The sequence below is a fragment of the Podarcis bocagei genome (genome assembly GCF_964188305.1).
Source record: "Podarcis bocagei genome assembly, chromosome: 3".
NCBI classification, from domain to species: Eukaryota; Metazoa; Chordata; class Lepidosauria; order Squamata; family Lacertidae; genus Podarcis; species Podarcis bocagei.
This window is the reverse complement of record NC_138127.1, coordinates 65,190,266-65,208,193: the sequence shown is the minus strand read 5'-3', so window position 1 is coordinate 65,208,193 and position 17,928 is coordinate 65,190,266. Positions and strand designations below refer to the sequence as shown.

General features: G+C 40.9%; 1 protein-coding gene and 1 pseudogene across 6 annotated transcripts in view; both read left to right on the top strand.

Moving 5' to 3' along the window:
* RGS7 (regulator of G protein signaling 7) overlaps window positions 1-16,802 on the top strand; it is a 128,278-nt gene extending 111,476 nt beyond the window's left edge. For 3 of the 5 annotated variants that reach the window (XM_081188119.1, XM_081188120.1, XM_081188121.1), the window contains exons 10-18: window positions 965-1,039; window positions 2,422-2,520; window positions 4,008-4,069; window positions 4,266-4,376; window positions 5,425-5,550; window positions 5,876-6,062; window positions 9,950-10,039; window positions 11,748-11,801; window positions 16,114-16,802. In XM_081188119.1, coding sequence (XP_081044245.1) covers window positions 965-1,039; window positions 2,422-2,520; window positions 4,008-4,069; window positions 4,266-4,376; window positions 5,425-5,550; window positions 5,876-6,062; window positions 9,950-10,039; window positions 11,748-11,801; window positions 16,114-16,164 — 855 coding nt within the window. In that variant the 3' untranslated portion in view covers window positions 16,165-16,802. Of the gene's footprint in view, window positions 1-964; window positions 1,040-2,421; window positions 2,521-4,007; window positions 4,070-4,265; window positions 4,377-5,424; window positions 5,551-5,875; window positions 6,063-9,949; window positions 10,040-11,747; window positions 11,802-12,350; window positions 12,432-16,113 lie in introns of all 5 variants that reach the window. The other 2 variants (XM_081188122.1, XM_081188123.1) reach the window with 2 other exon arrangements.
* Window positions 16,263-16,815, top strand: LOC308583812 (annotated as a pseudogene). The gene has a single exon. The product of its transcript is annotated as an uncharacterized misc_RNA (transcript).
* The last annotated feature ends 1,113 nt before the right edge of the window (window positions 16,816-17,928 follow it).

Below are 17,928 nucleotides of genomic sequence, written 5' to 3'. Positions count from 1 at the left end.
AGCTAAAAAGTGTGGGTGATCTGCATGGTCCTGCCTCCCCAACCCACAGTCTTGAGAGAATATTGTTTGAATCATTTGTAGATATGGCTGCATTGCATGTTACACCCAAGGTGAGAGGATCCCCATCTTTGATAGCTCAGCGGTAAAACACATCCTTTACATATAAAGGGTTCCAGATTAAATCATTGTCTCTCTGTATTAGCCTTTGGCCAACCTGATGTCTTTAGACTACAGTTCCCATCTGCACCAGCCAACCCAGCCATACTGGCTGGGTTTGAAGGGAGTAGTATGCCTAAACAGCTGGAGGGCACCAGGTTGGTGAAGGCTGCTGTAGACTGAAGAACCTTGGGTAGTCAGGCAGGAAAAGATCAGGGAAGGCAGTGATATATACCAAGGGCCATTATTAACAAAAACTAGCATGGTGTGCTTAAAGAAGAAATGCAGAAGGAAGACCAGCTGGTTTTAATTGCCCCTTAACACTTAACTATTATGGTAAAGGAGGCACTAGCCTAAAATAAGAAAGTGCCCAGGGTATTTAATTGTCCCACAATGTATCTCAATTAGTATGAGAGATTTTCCTGTGAAAGATCTGCAATTGCAACTAGAAGGATTTATTATTATTATTATTATTATTATTATTATTATTATTATTATTATTATTATTATTATTCATGGTTAGAGGTTGAGCCAAGAATGATTGGCTGGTGTGTGTGTGTTTTCACAATTTGATTATAGTGCTTAGCTAATAAATCTTAACTTATTGTCCTACACTGTAAGTGATTTTTTTTAAAAAAATGATATATCAGATTTCTAGAATCTAGTCAGTCCAAGCGACAGCAGTGGTTAATTTGGACTGGGGCAGTGAACTGATAAATGAAGCCAACCTTCCTTAACTCAAAGCCAAATTAATTAGCTATATATGAAGCCATCACATTTACATATTTATTTTGTGTTTTTCTTTTAGCCTGGATGTGTAAATACTACTGAAGTGGACATTAAAAAGTCTTCTAGAATGAAAAATCCTCACAAAACAAGAAAGGTATGTCCTAGTCTCTGGTTACCATTTACCATTTGTTCCTTTCCTTATAATGAAAAAACTCATTTTAATATTTCTGGGCATATATAGTGCCAAGAAGCTATTTCTAAAATGAAAATAAAAAAATTCCTTCCAGTAGCACCTTAAAGACCAACTAAGTTAGTTCTTGGTATGAGCTTTCGTGTGCATGCACACTTCTTCAGATACACAATGAAAAATGAAAGTAACTCTAAACTCTTATTTTAACAAAATAGCAAGGATTCTTATGGCATGATTCTTTCCCCTGGATTTCTGTTATTGCATGAAAAGTATGATTTTGCCCACCCCCATGAGATGTAATAAATACCTGCTAGGTGTAGATAATAGTTTAGCCAACTGAACCCCTTTAACTGTAATATAGAGCAAATACTTGCCCCAGGTGTTCAAAGTGGTAAACATATACTGCCCTACTCTCATTAAGAACAGCTGTAGTGGTGTGGTTTTGAGCATGTTATTTGACCTGTGACAACTCTCTGTCCTGCTGACAAAGGATAGGGTAATATTTATTCTGCAGTGGTGGACTCCACTGGTGAAAACCTTATATCCTGGTATAAGAAAGTGTGGGTGATTGCCTTATTAGAGTGGCCAGAGGAAAAAGCAAAACAAACAATTTTTGCAATTCAGTATAGGTTATTAAATATGTTAATGATGATTAGCACAATTTAAATCTGCAACCAACATTTAAAAGAATTTGATTCATTCATTCATTATGTCACACCTTCCTCTCTCCTCTCCCTCCTCAAAATTCTACATTTTCTACTGTATAAATATGCTCTCCATCAGTATCCATTAGTTTATCTATTTTTAATAATCTTATTATTTATTTTCTTTGTCAATGTAATGTGTGTGTGTGTGTGTGTGTGTAAAATATACTATATTTTGTACATGCAAAATTAATTTTTTAAGTTATTTACAAAACAAAAGAAAGGAGAGGTCCTGATTCTGTTCCTGACATCTCAAGGAAGGATTGGGAAAGACTTTCTGAAACTCTGGAGAGTCACAGTATAGACAGTTATGAGCTGGAGAGACCAATGGTCTAACTTCTTATAAGGCAGCTTCCTATTATATGTGATAAAGTCCCCCTTAGCACTCGGCAGAATAATATAGAAGATCAAGCTATATCATCGTGAGAGAACTCATCAGAGAGTCAGTTGGTCATCTGCATAACCTCATTATCCTACCATGTCACAAGTTCATGCGTGGCGTGGCAATTTAAAATATTGAAATGGGTCCTTGTAAAATGAATGTACTAAATGTTTCATATACGTTTGTGCATAATTAGTCCATTTATGCCTACCAAAGCAGCACCAACATACCAACTTCTCTCTTTCTGTGTTTACATATAGTCTGTTTACGGATTACAGAATGACATTCGAAGTCACAGCCCTACACACACACCAGCGCCAGAAACTAAACCACCCACAGAAGAGGAATTGCAACAAGAGGTTTGCTGCGCCCTTATTTTAAACGAGGTCTCTTTAAATTCACCAGAGGTGGACCACATATTGCTTTCCATTACAGTATATGGGGATTCAGTTCTGACATGAATCAGAGCTAAGGTGAACAGATGCAGAGGGCAATGAAGTTGGTGCTCGATGCACAGAATTGCATAGGCGAACAGAACTGTGTACATGAGCATAGATTTGTGCATGCAGGACAGGGGCCTGCAATGAGGGGGGTCATTGGAAGGGGACATGTATGGGAGCAAGAGGGAAGTAAATCCTTGAGAATGATATTATATCACATCAAACCCCAATGTATTTTCCTGCTTAGTATTAAAAGGGCGTTTCCCTAAAATACATAGCAATCATTATATTTTCAAAGAATATTATCAATTGCTTATAGGAATCTGCTGCCTATCACTTACATAAGAATCTGTGGAATTTATAGAAGCCGTGAATCCATGTGTGTGCAGACTTAAGCTTGAACATTCATCCACAAATTTGTGGTCAGGAAAAATCCATGCCAACTTGCTGTCCTATGAGATCTTGCCCTCTGAATTGCTCAAATTGGATCTAAATGTGGCAAAAAGGTGTATAAATCAAAGGCTGGATGATACGGAGCTATACCAAAATTCCTTAGCTGGTGGTGGAGTCTGCTCGCCGTTAAATTTCGGCATAATCCCTATCTACCGTGCTCCGTCCTACTTAACATCGCTTATGGCCGCGTCTCACCGATATGCCTTCATTAGAGCTAGGTTCAATGTTTTTCCAACAAATGTCCTGAGACATAGATTCACTAAGGGCCAAGTCCCTTCAATGTGTGCTTGTGATTTGAAAACATCTGAATCTCTACAGCATGTCATGTTTATCTGCCCTATGTACAGTTCAGCTCGTGCTAGAATACTAAACTCCATAATTCAGCCTATGGCTGACAAACCAGTAGACCTACAGCTTGCCTGGGTTCTTCAAGATGTGGATCCTTATATTACCCTACAGGTTGCTAAATTCCTAATAGCCGTCCTCTCGTACAAGAGACGGAATGGAATGTTAGCCGATTATTGATAGTTATAAGAATTTTCTACAATGACATCAGATATTGATTTTAGCGTAGTGCCTAAATCTTAATCTTAAATTTTTCTTTTGAATTGCTAATATCTGTCCTTGTGAGCTGTGAATTGTGTTATATTACTGGTGGCTTGTACGAGTCCACTGTTTTTTTTTATTTGTTTTGTTGTGTTGTGTTTTATGATAGGCGTAAAGCCGAATAAACATTTTCTCATTCATAAACCGGAAGCGAGGCATCTTTGCATGCCCAGTTGCAAGGAGAGTCCTGATGGGCAGCGGGGGTCAACGCTACACACAAGGGCCCAGAGCATATGCAGATTCCCAATTTATCTTAGAGTCCAAATGAAATTCTACTTACTCGCACCTGACAAAGACAACTGAGCAATTATCCTCTTACCTTGGTCTTCTGTTTTTGCATTTTGTAGATAAAGTATTGGCAAATACAGCTAGATAGACACCGGTTAAAAATGTCAAAAGTTGCGGAAAGGTATGTATTACCTTCAATTCTACCAAGTTCTTTAGCAGGCATTAGGTTGTATTGACGTAAGAGTGCTGGGAGGCGTTATAATATTCTAAAAAATAAAACAAAATGACAGAGAGTAAGTTGCCCTATGCAAACAAGGTATTAGCAGTAATAGTAACAATTCTGTTGTGAAAATGTCAGGTTGTTTTTGTTTTTCTAGTTTATTGTCTTATACTGAGCAGTATGTGGAATACGACCCATTTCTGACACCACCCGACCCATCTAATCCTTGGTTGTCGGATGATACTTCTTTCTGGGAAGCAGAAGTAAGGTATGTTGTATGTGATCTGGACCTAGGCCTTATTTTCAGGTAAACTGTTCTTCTGCAGCTAGGCTTGCTTTAAAAAAAAAGTCAGTTTCCTAACAGAGATGGGGAAATAATATTTTTCAAGTTGAATCCCTATTCAGCTTCCCCTACCCCTGATGAAGGAGAAATCAAGGGTTAGGGTTTGGACATCAGTGCTTGCTAAACACAGGGCAGTCACATAACACAAAAAGGAAGTCTCTGAAGCAAGAAATGGGAAAAGATGGCCTGGGGGAGGAGTCATGGGCAGATCCTAAAAATATTGCAGCTTCCATGGAACAATCTCCATCCATACAAATGTACAGTGGTACCTCGGGTTACATATGCGTCAGGTTACAGACTCCGCTAACCCAGAAATAGTACCTCGGGTTAAGAACTTTGCTTCAGGATGAGAACAGAAATCATTCTCCGACGGCATGGCGGCAGCAGGAGGCCCCATTGGCTAAAGTGGTGCTTCAGGTTAAGAACAGTTTCAGGTTAAGAAAGTACCTCTGGAATGAATTAAGTGCTTAACCCGAGGTACCACTGTACTGGTAAGGAAGCACAGAAACAGTGTGAAAGCAGCACACTTGAGCACTTTGCTAGGTCAAGAAGCTGAGCTGATTCTACTTCATGAACCGCCTCTCTTCATGAACCGTCACTATTTTTATCTTCAGAAAAAGATCATTAGTCACCAGCCTGCTCTACAGTTGCAGTCTTGGGGTGTGTTTACTGCTTTTTACACATCATTAAATTAGCTTCAAGCCTAGTTACCCTTTAGGGCTACTTCACATGGCATGCATCACCTTCCCCCAAAATAAACCCAGCAACAAACACTCATTTCTGAGGGTGTATCCCTGCTTTTCTAGATGGAAATGATGGGGGGATGAAGGGGGAGAAATGTTTGTAGCAGTCCCTAGACTAATCTCTCACAATTTGCTGTAAAATGCTGTCTTGGATAATAGAAAACTGACGAAACCATTAAAAAAAAAAAACTGAAGCCTTTTGCCTCTGAAAAACCTTCCCCCCTTTTCAGTAAAGAGCCAAACCAGCAAAGAGTAAAGCGATGGGGATTTGGCATGGATGAAGCCCTGAAAGATCCTGTGGGGAGAGAGCAGTTCCTCAAATTCCTGGAGTCTGAATTCAGCTCAGAGAATTTAAGGTAAGAAGGTTTTTGTATCCATTAATTCTCCCTTTCTTGATTTGTTCCATTATAAGCATAGAACTTAGAAACTAATCTTTCTGTCAGGACTAATTTAACCTTCCTGAGAATCTGGCCAGATTATTTTGCCAGAAATTGCAGTCAAATATCCTATTAGTCATCCTTGTTCATAAGGTATTTCCCCCCATGTTCAAATGGCATTTAAGACACTAAATTGGAAAAAAGGAGGGGGGGGATAGAAGCTTTGCATCCATGTTTACAAGATTTAGTTAGCAGGATTTGAAATGTAGCTTCACAACTAATGTTTCCACATTTTCCTGTACAGGTTCTGGTTAGCTGTAGAAGATTTGAAGAAGAGACCGATGAGGGAAGTCCCTGCCAGAGTGCAGGAAATCTGGCAAGAATTTCTTGCCCCCGGAGCACCGAGTGCCATTAACGTAGATTCAAAAAGTTATGACAAAACCACACAGAATGTAAAAGAACCAGGGCGACATACATTTGGCGATGCTCAGGTTAGCAGGATCCATTCATATAGATATATCCAAAGAAACTGCTGGCTAGGGAGATGTATAGCTGTGGAAAACTATGGACGGTTCTTCAGTCCATTTCCACTTTTCTAAATGTACCATTGGCAGAGTGTTCAGTATTCACATAACATGCCATATGCCTGATGTATACCATTTAAGGTCCATGAGGTCTGCTTTAATTATTCATTCACTTGCTGATTTTAAAAATGGGCACAATTCAGTCAAGCATAAATATATTCCTGGGCTTATTAATACTTAGCTTTTGCCCCATTCTTTCCAGGCACAGGTCTCTGTTTAAAAGTTCCATGTGGTTTCCTTTAACTGAGCTTTCCCCACGAAAACCCACTCTTTAGCGTTCAATTGGAGCAAATGTTTCCCAGTGCAACTGGAATTTATGCTATGGAGATGGACCTGAGTGGGGCCCCCTCAGGTCCACCTCCAAACCCATGCCTACTAGACCGACCAAGATTGGAAGAACTGAAATATAATTTTGCTGGGATGTCCCAGAAGACCCTGCGTCCCGCCAAGGCTGTCAGTGCTACTCATAGTCATTCTCTCACAGCTGTGCCAGGCCACAATTGCCACCACCGACAAAACAGAAAGCTGTCTTTTGGTTAGAGGAAAGGCAAGTGGGGACATGATACAGGTGTATAAAAGGATACATGATGTGGCAAAAGTGGATAGAGGAAAGTTTCCCTCCCTCATAACATTTGACATCCAATGAAGCTCAGTGTTACAAGATTCAGGACAGACAAAACAATATACTTCACTGGTTGAGTCTGCAATCATATCTCCTCCTCCAAGAGCAAAGAAAGAGAGGTCTGACCTTGTAGGGGGAGATCTGACCTCATACCCCCTCTCAGCTGCTTCAGAAATGTCTGCAGCCCTTGCCTTATTAATGTTGGAGAGACAACAGTAGACCTGCTGGCAGTAGGTCAGGGGAAGGCTTTGGGAAGGATCCGCAGTCTTTCATTCCCCCTACATAAACCGTAAAATGATGTTTGTGTGGCATGGGATATGTCAGTCCTGGATAATTTACCTCTATTTTCTGTCCCACTGGAAAATGTGGGAGGGAAATAGCTTTAAAAAACAACCCCAAAGACTGTAAAGGGGCAGGGAAGAGGGAAAGATGCCATTTCCCCCTCCTGTCTGTCCTGTGTCAAGCAGGGCTCTATATCGGGCAGTTCATTTGCTTTGGGTTCTCCTTACTCCCCCTTGTGGATTGTTCTGTAAATAAATAAATAAAATATGTCAGCATTTTTTAACAGAGTCAATGATTGCCTAACAACCAGAGTTAGGAGAAGATTAATGGTGCAATCCTATATATATACACATGCACATATAAGACACACACACACACACACACACACACACACACACACTCAGGACTAAATCCTATTGAGTTCAGAGGAACTGGAAGACAAATGGATTTAACAAGACTTGCAGTAAGGTTTACACTTTTGCTCACATTTTTAATTCTATGCAGCTGTCTGCTCACGAGCTTCTCCAGTGTAGTTGGAAAGGAGTTCAGGTGACTCCATATGCATAGTAAAGGTAAAGGTAAAGGTAAAGGGACCCCTAACCATTAGGTCCAGTCGTGACCGACTCTGGGGTTGCGGCGCTCATCTCGCTTTATTGGCCGAGTAGCCGGTGTACAGCTTCCGGGTCATGTGGCCAGCATGACTAAGCCACTTCTGGTGAACCAAAGCAGTGCACAGAAATGCCATTTACCTTCCCGTCAGAGCGGTACCTATTTATCTGCTTGCACTTTGATGTTCTTTCAAACTGCTAGGTTGGCAGGAGCAGGGACCAAGCAATGGGCGCTCACCCCGTCACGGGGATTCGAACCACCAACCTTCTGATTGGCAAGTCCTAGGCTCTGTGGTTTAACCCACAGCGCCACCCGCGTCCCCATATGCATAGTACTACATGCTAAACTAGCAGGGTCTCATACTTTGAAATGAATCTGAGACATGGTTGTTGTTGTTTTTTTTAAAAATAAGGGTGGTTACTACATCTGCTTAATTTCATCACAGACAGACAGAATTTACAGAAAGAAATATTTTCTTGGTTGGAAGTAATTCCAGTTTTCATACGTAGAATGCTAGAATGCATTTCAGAACTCTAATCTACATAGCAAATACTATTTTTATGCCACTAGATGGCTGTCTGTAGTCATGTTTTCCACAGAAGCATTCTTAATTGGCCTTATTGTGGGTGGCAGGTAGGCAGAGGATTGTAAAGGTGTTTTTGGTGTAGGGGGTTGTTCTATATTTGCTTACAGGCCATATAGTTAAGATAGTTGATGGCACTGAGATGAACAGTTTTGCTTATTAAAAAGTAAATTCAATTCACTGGCTGTGGTAGATCTACTTAGTTAGAAATGAAAAATTGCAACAATCAACTAACTAGAGATAAGAGTTGCCTAAATACAAGTGATCCTTTTTTTAGATACAATTTCACCTCTCACAGACTCTGTGCCCTTAGCTTTAAGTTCTCTGTTGCCTTGTTCCACCCTGTCTCTTGCCCTTTGTTATATCCCCAATCCTCCAATGCCGCTACCCTCAGCTTTCCAAGGGTGTCTTGTTTTCTGGCAATAATCTACCCATTCCTTGTTGGTATTCACTACATGTGAAACTTCATCCTTAAACATGGATGGTCTCGCTTCAAACCCCCTCCTTTCCTTCAAGGCCTTATCCTTATTCCCATAATCTTTATTTCTATCATGCACACTAATGGTGCACTTTTTTTGGGGGGGGAGGGGTGCATGCCCAAAAGTTCAGAATACCTATTTACATAGATCCTTTTCTGAGCAGAACAACGTGGCCTTTGATCATAAATCCCCCCCCCCATTGCTATTGACAATGGCATTCTAAGGATCTGGAAATACAGATACAAAGATGCTTGAGATGGACTGAGCGACTCAGTCATCCTGCACATCTGGAAATCCACTACGCGATAACCCTTTCTTATATGTGTATGCTGGAACTCCAGGCACATTTCCACATGTGGAAGTCAGAGCAATGGATTATGTTTAGAGTTGTCCCATAGTTGTTCCAGTATAGCAATCGCCCTACTTAGCAAACAAGAGGAATACTGAATTGGGATCACTGTTGTTTATAGCCTATAGAAGGATACCCACATTATTATAAACACTACATGTCAATTACATGTTAGTGCCCTATTCTTCCCATTGCCCTTTGCGAGTCTGTCCTAATCTACAAACAGAAAAGTATCTAGATCTCTCCCAATGAACACCTCCCTCGTTCTCTTTTAATGGCAACCGTGCCCACCTGAGCGGGGCTGGAACTGAATACCAGAGAGTTCTGGCTGGAAAAAAAAAAGCCCTGCTACCAACCATCAGCTCTCATTGAATAATTTTCAACCACCCATTCTGAGCATTTGACATTCCTTTGTCTAATCCCATCTGTGCTCCTCTAGCATTGCTTGAGAGCTCATAGCAACAGTCCCAGACACAGCAATAAGGCAGCACAATATATTTTCCTCATGCAGTCAGTGAATGTTAAGGAAATCAGCTACCAAGCACCAACTCAGTCCTATGCCCTCCTGAAGCTCTTGGACAGCAAGTGCAACGCAACAGTGTTGCAACAGCCACAGTATGAGCAAGTTGGATGAGCTGCCAATCAAACTCCATACAGTAAATATTTCCTATGTCTTTTGCTGGAACAACACTTCTGTCCATGCTGGGCGGATGAGACCATTCCCATTCGACTGGGAATGCTTTTATACATCCACGAAACTGTTATTCACATTGGCATGCATACAATCATCTGCAGTATCTCTTTTCTGTGTCCTGTTGAAAACAATCTCGTTGTGATTTAAAGTTTCCTATATTCCTTTAAATATTTTAGGAGCACATTTACAAATTGATGAAAAGTGATTCATATCCTCGTTTTCTACGATCCAGTGCCTACCAGGAACTGCTACAGGCCAAGAAGAAGGTATTGGTCCATCTTGTCTATGTCTTTCCAACTATTTCAGTGGTGGTTTCTCCTTGCTACCATATTGGCTACTTGGGTAAGGTGCATATCTGGTAGGTGAAAAGTTAAGTTTGAGCATCACTGAAGGGATCCAGGCATATATCTGTTTTGCACTTTTGCATGACTGAATAAGTTACGCTAACCAATTCCATGTTGACATTCACATTGTCAAATTCCTCTAGTAACCAAAGGGCTAAATCAGGAAAATAGCTTTTAAGTAGGCCAAATATCTCTAGAAACAGTATTTCAGAATAGTGATTTTTTTCACCTTTTTATATCTTATGAAATGATTTACCTTAAATGCATTTAAGACCCTACGGTGCATGCTTACTTGGAAGTAAGTCATAAGTGTGCTAGGATTGCAGCGTCATAAGCCTTTTATTCTCGGTTGACAGGAAATTCTGTTTCTTTTTTTCTATTAGGTCAATTGCTATATTCTTGTTAAAAGTGTATGATCTAGACCTAGTGCATGTTCACAGGGAGACTCCCTTGTGTAAACCCCATTGAAATGAATGTTGATACTATAAGGACAGGAAACAAATGATTTAGATCAACCGAAATCAATGGAGTGGCTTTTGATGTTCATTGATGTTTTGCTTTAGAAGACCCCCAAACTATATACGATGCCAAACACATTAGATTGTGAACTGTATATCTTTTTTGAAAATCTAAATAGCAGATGGGGGAAAGCAATCGGAATTGGGACGTTGGGGGTGCATTTTAACCCTTTCCTTCCCCACTATATTCCTGCCTTTTGAAGCTGCGATACACCATGGGAGAAAAGTTCCTCTCAACTTCAGTGGGCTAATTGCCGTTTCAAGGACACTTTTCTTGGAATAATGGTGGGAAGGAAAGAGCTATACCAGAACCACAGTCCCAGTACTGATTGGGGCTGCCATCCCTGCTATTCAGAGCAAGATATATGGAACAACATTACATGTACTTTAGTTCTTACATTTAATAGCCTGCCTACAGAACAGCCTAAAACCAAACGACCTTTCCTCACCCATTCCAGTTACGTTGCTATTTGCATATCAAATAAGCGAAGATGTAAAACAAGCCAGAAATTCTCTAATTTGGGTGGTTTTCTCATTTCTGTAAATGTCTGGCCATTTAATCAGCATCTCGTTGTTTTGCTTTAATTTTATGTGTGCACGCGTGTGTATATAAATATATATAAAATGCCAGTTTGATCCACTTGCCAGAAATTTCTAACCAAAGGCGCAGATCCCAAGACTATTGCATGCACCTGTGTGCCACCTCCCAGGTGATCAGCACTGGCAAAGTTGACTGGGCCATCCATCGGCTCAGTGGTTCAGAAACCGTGCGGGAGTACTGGGTGCGATTTCCACACCCACCCACCCTGCATCCAAGCCACACTCAGTTGCTTGTGTGGGTTCCCATTCCGAAGGGACGTCTGGTCCTGTAAGCCTGCTTCTGCATCCAGATTGCCCTTCCCAGATCAGGTGAAACATTACAAAGCTTTCCTGTTATTTATTTCTCTACACGCTTTTACATCTTCTCCTACATTTGTGTTTGCTTTGTGATTTGTACATGAGCTTTGTGTTTTAGCAGCCCATTGTTTCTTTCTCCCCATCCCCCCATGGTCTGTTCTTTTCGGCTTCTTTTGTTTCCTTTCCCCTTTTTATTTCTTTTCTTTCACTTTAAGTTTGGAAACACAATGGACCGTCGAACATCTTTTGAGAAATTCACACGCAGTGTGGTAAGTTCATAACCTTGTAAGCCTTTCCGGTTAACAGACTTTCCTCAGGTGGTATTTGGGTGACAACCTGCTCATGTCACCAAGCACTGCTTTAAACACAGTCCCAGCCGAAATTATTTGGAATAGTTTTAAGTCTGCCTTCCGCAACCTGCTTCATTCCAGATGTTGCTGGATTCCAGCTGCCATCAACCACAGCCAGCATGGGGCCAAAGACTGGTGATTATGGGAGTTGTAATCCAGCAACATCTAGAAGGCACCAGATTGGGGAAGGCTGGTTTAAATGGCAGGAGCAGCTTAAGCAGGCAACATAGCCACACCGCTTTTCTGGAAACAAAATCCCATTCATTTCCTTTTTAAAAAAGAGAGAGATTGCTAAATTTTAAAGCAGTTGGATTTATTACATTTCACTCTACATTTTTTTTTTAATCACGAGCCACCCCCACCCCCAAATGTTGTGTTTGTTTTGGAGGGTTTTTTTTTAATGTGCCAATGACTTTTTCAACATTGTGCAAGTTCAAACTAAAGCATTCAACACATTTATTTTTGTAGGGCAGAAACATCCCAATTTTCCCATGCCATAAAAACTGTACACCAACACTGAGGGCGAGCACTAACCTGTTATGAAAAGAGGTAGAAGAACTTGAATTATACTTCAGTTTGTTGATACTGTCTGCTGAATCACGTGCATTTCATGTGTGTGAGTGTGTGTGTGCATAAGCGTACCGTATTATTGTAGCTTTTGCTGTGACATCCAGTTGATGAAACCATGTATGCTGAAGTGATTGTTTGTACTGAACATCAGCAAAGATCATGGTTTTTGTTTTCAGTTGCTTCCTAAGAGATCAACTAGCAGCATGCTCCAATCAATATCTTTAATAACTCCCAAATAAGCAAGGCTTAAAATACAACCTAAAGTAGATTTAATACCATGATAAGGACAATGTAGCAAGTGGAGTTCACATTATCTTGAGTAGCTTTTGTGAGCTAAAAATAAAGATTTGGGGGTGGAGGAGGTTTGGATATTGATATTTAGGGGAAAAATATATGCTACACAGTAATAACAGAGTACAGTATACGTTTAAGAATTCGACTGGATTTGGAATTTTTCATGCTCTCTTCCAGATCCTTTTCATTTCAATGGGCCTTGCATACTAAGATGTCTTTGTGTATTGTGCCAGCCACACCAAAATAAATCATTAGTGGGGAGTTTGAAACAAAAACCCCTATTTTTGCATGGTGGTTTTCCCACAGCATGTTATTCTGTGAATTCTGTATCGTCTGGGGTGGTGTGGGGGGGGGTAAAGGGTCTATAAAGCCAGCATTATAATAAATTGAGATGTGTGATTGAAACTCACTTTTATAATTATAGGTAAACTGTTGAACAAAATCTGAGATGGATACAGCATTATCATAAATTATAATATGGAATCATATTATTATGGTTTATTCATATGCCGCTTCTTGGCCCAAAGGCCAACCAAGTGGTGAACAGCAGATTAAAACAACATATAAATTACAATGCCATCAGTCAATCAAAATCAAAACATAGGAGGACCAGAAGGCATAGGATTAGAGAGTGAACCTCTGAGCTGTGGAGATTTCCTTTCTTGCAATGACTATGAGGATGTAACTAATGGAATTAAACAGTAGGCTCACCCGGAATATAGACAGAGAGGGGATGTCTCAATTTATAGCCAGCTAGGACCAGTGATGGTGGGAGTCCAGCAATAACTGGAAGGCTTTTTGATGGCTACCCCAGAAACAAGTATGGCCCAAAGTCCACCAAATACACAGTCACCCTGTTGTGTCTGGTTGGAGCAGTTCAGGCCTTGGAGGTCTGGTATCCAGAGCCTAAGTAAATCTTGGGTTGGCCAGGGTTTGGCTGTCCACCCTGGCATGAGAGTGAGTTGGGGAAATTGCATCAGCACAGCACAGCAGGTTTGTCAGACATATTGCAGAGGGCAGAGGGGCTTCTCGGTAGTGGTGCCTGCCCTGTGGAATGTCCTCCCATCAGCTGTCAAGGAAATAAACAACTGTCTGACTTTCAGAACACATCTGAAGGCAACCCTGTTTAGGGAAGTTTTTAATGTTTGATGTTTTATCGTGTTTTTAATATTCTGTTGGGAGCTGCTCAGAGTGGCTGGGGAAACCCAGCCAGATGGGCAGGGTATCAATAAATTATTATTATTATTATTATTATTATTATTATTATTATTATTATTATTATTATATCTTCATGGTACTGATGCTATGGAAGAATAAACTTGGTAACAACTGTTCCAGTTCATATGTGACATATTCAAGGTCACAACTTTCAGCACATTTTCCTTCAATATATGTTAGCTTTTATCTCCTTTACTGGATTCCAGTGAGTCATTATGAAAAGTGGTGAGTGAAACTGTACTGAGGTATATGAGAAAGATGCTACTTAACCCCTCTGCTATCACCAACTATGCTGAAAGATGTCAAGAAAGAGGTTGTGGCCTTTTTTAAAAAACAAAATATTGTGCCTTTTCTCTCTAACCCAAGGTAACTTCAGCCACACTCCTGCCTTTTATGAGGCATGCTTGCAGAATAGAACAGTCTTTGTTGGTCAAGGCCTTAAAACAGTGTCTCACCTCTGGGCTGCCGCACCCTGAACCAGTTGCCTTCCATGACAACTTAAAATACTCAATCACAGCAGCATCCTGCTTGCTAGATGATGCTGTAAGCTGCTGTGGCATGACAATAGTGGGTGCAGAGGGTGTCCACCAGGAGACAACATGGAAAGGGGTGGGTGTGTTCTGCACCCAGCAGTATGGAGGCACCCAGTTGCTGGATTCCAACAGCCTGTATCTGCACTGGGTCACCCATCCACTCAGCAACTGTGTACTGGCTGCAGCACCCTGCCTCTGCCACCACCTCCTAGTGAGAAAGGTAAGGGAGCCGGGGGGGGGGGTCTACCTCTATGGAGCCATGCCATGGCCACCAGCCATTACTCAGTACACAATGCATGCAAAGGACACAAAGCACTGCAATACCTTTGTTCAGTCTGTCCCCATTATCTAAATAATCAGACTGAGATATGGGGGTGTTTGTTGGGACATCTGGCCAGTGCAATTTGTCATAATCTTGAAAAGCAGTTTGTGGTAGCCAGGGCCGTCTTTACCCAGGGGTGCAAGGGGTGTGGGGCACCCAGGCACTGAATTCTGGGGGGCACCGGGCACCCACTGCTGAAGCTGCCTAAGAGTATTGTATTGAGCTGCTATGCGGCAGTGGGGTCAGCAACACCTTTAACACGACTGATCTTGTGCCACCTGCCTGCCAGGAGGAGGGGGAGTGACAGGAAAGAGGGAGAGAGAGACAGAAAGAGAACGTGCCTATCTAGCGATGGGAGCACATGCATGGAGTCTTTACACCGACTCCCAATGTGTTCTTTGTCTTCTTTAGGAAAGCTGGTTTTAAACAAAAACACAAAAAACTCCTTTTTGAGCCGTGCAGGCATATTTATCAAATGATAATAGTGACATAAGGCATAATAAAAGTTAATTTGGGGGCTAAACTAAATTTGGGGGTGCTGGGTGGATCTTTGCACCCTGGTGGCGCATATGCTAAAGACGGTCCTGTTGGCAGCAGTAAATCAAATAGTAGCTTGATTTGTTTCAGCAATTCGCTCTGTGGCTTCAAATCTTTAACTTATATTGCCGAACACACTGCAGGGGAAATGTTAGGTAGTTTTTATGGTATCAAGTGAAAACAGACAGAGTGAAAACTGAAAAGCATGATGTCAGGGCTGCCAAAACCATCTTCTCTCAAGAATTCCAATCTCTGAAGTCTTTTGTTTGCTTCCTGATAACTAATGAATTCAATACGATAAATTTCAATTGGATAGCTACAAATGGGTACAATGTGTGGCATGCTAAATGAAAAACCAAGCTGCTTTTACCACTAGACTTAGATTTATTCAGAGTGTTCAGGTACAGATCCAGGCATCCGTATATGTCACTTGAGTTCCTTGAAATTGATTATGGTACACTTGGTGATTTGGCAGCTGAACCAATTCAATGGAAGGCTTGCATCTAAGGTGATAAGGAACTTCCATCGATGACCTTTATCTGTGATGGCCAATTCAGACATGCATGTCATCTCTTGATATCAGCAGTCATCAAATGTTTAACCATTTGTTGTGAAACAGCCCATACAGGGTTCCTGGGTAAAATGTATTGATGTTACCTACAGTAAGGTAGGTGCTTCGCGATGAACTGGGTTTGCAGTGATCATGCCTCTATTTTCTGTTTTCTTTTGTTTGTCTGTTTTTTTATCTTATCCTCAGGGGAAATCGCTCACATCAAAGAGATTAACCAGTCTAGTGCAGTCCTACTAAAAGGATCACCTTATAGCATGGAAGCAGGCTCAATCATTATACATACTTTGTAGCTCACTAATTGCCTGAAGACAGAGGACAGTAGAACAAGATGTTGCATGAGCAAAGGACATGACTCGTTTTCTTTTGTGTATATCAAGGCATTACAGACTCCAAGGGACTCGCTAACCTTTCGATGCCTCCATTTTGAAAAACTCTCTGCTCACTTTCGCCTTCATATCAAGCTGGATCTGTGTCTTTTTGTTTCCTGCAAGCTGAAGTACAGTGAAAAAAGCTTCTCTTAGGCAGAGTTTATTCACAGTACTGTCAGTCGCAAACTGGAAGAAATGTAAAAAAACCCTAAAAATAAAAAAATGAATATATTCATAAATATACCTACTATGACATCACGGCTATTGCACAATAAATTAGCACAGAAGGTTCCATCTCACCGATGTAGTCACATCGAGAAAGAAAGTCTGTGTCTTTGTCTGTTGTCTGTATATTCTATGTTAATGTTTCTTGCATTTATTTTTATACCATATTTTAAGACAAAAAGAACACCTTTTACTCCAAATGTATTAAAGCTGATCCTTTCTCTGTAAATTTGTGTATGTTTATATTGTTGTTTTATCTTTCATTAAAATATGCAGAATCTCTTCCATCTGGTAAGTTTAAGTTCATCGGACTAGCAGGGGCAGCAACATGGTTTTTACTTCCTTTCTGTTTGGAGATGTGCACATCGTCTAAACCCACAGCTAAACTGCACTAGACAGGAAAGGCAAAGAACAGTTATGAAACTGTGCAGCAGGCAGAAAAAACAGTATAAACATTTTATTGGTTTACTTGAAGCAATGATGGGGAAAACTGGCACCTGTTTCTGTATGCCTCTTAATGAAGCTTTTAAAGGCAAATGTACTCTATCTGGGGGAATGGGGGGGGGAGAGATTAATAACATTGATTTAAAAAACATAGTGACAGGATTCCGGTACCAGATCTGAGAAGAACAGCCTTTGCCCAGCAGTTAATAAAACTGAGCCATTCAAAAGCAGTTAACATCAAGATCACACTGACTTGTTTTGTTTGCTTCAGAAAGGTGATACCCCCTGCATTTTATTATAAACATTTCACGGACAAGTATTACTCAGCCATTGATAAAAGCAGGGCTGGCCCAACTCCACCAGCCCCACAAGTAGTTGCTATGGGCAATGTTCTTCAACCTCTGGAAAGCAATAATGCGGTACTAAATCTACCACTAATGCACTTTTCTTGTGTCAAGAACATGTTGCAAAATACACCCGCAATAAAGCACCAGGGCCTGGCTGGCCTTGTTACCTAAGGGCTGGGAGGAGTGATATTTTTGCGTGTCCCTTCCTCATCTTGTGGATGGCGTCTTTTTTGTTAATTTCTCCCAAATGGTCTTATAAGCGGGATGTTTCTCTTAAATCCTGCTGGATAAACTTCAGAGGTTGTAGTCAACAATCGTATGTGACAATTTCCAGATGTTCCAAAGATCAGAGTAATCTAAGTTCTAAAGGAAAATACTAGCAAACAAATAGATGGGCTGATTGGATGTTTGGGGGGTTAAGCGCAGGGTCACATTGAAAGGTTTTGTACCACTGCAGAAAAATGTTTAATGCTAGTAAGAATCTAGCAAGCTAAAAATCAAGCTACCAAGACCCAGCTCCTCATTTGATGCTTGTCTTTTTCAAGTCGTTTGTAAGATAGCACAGGACTACGGCACATGGGACTATAACATGTAAGTTTGAAAACCACATGTTTGAG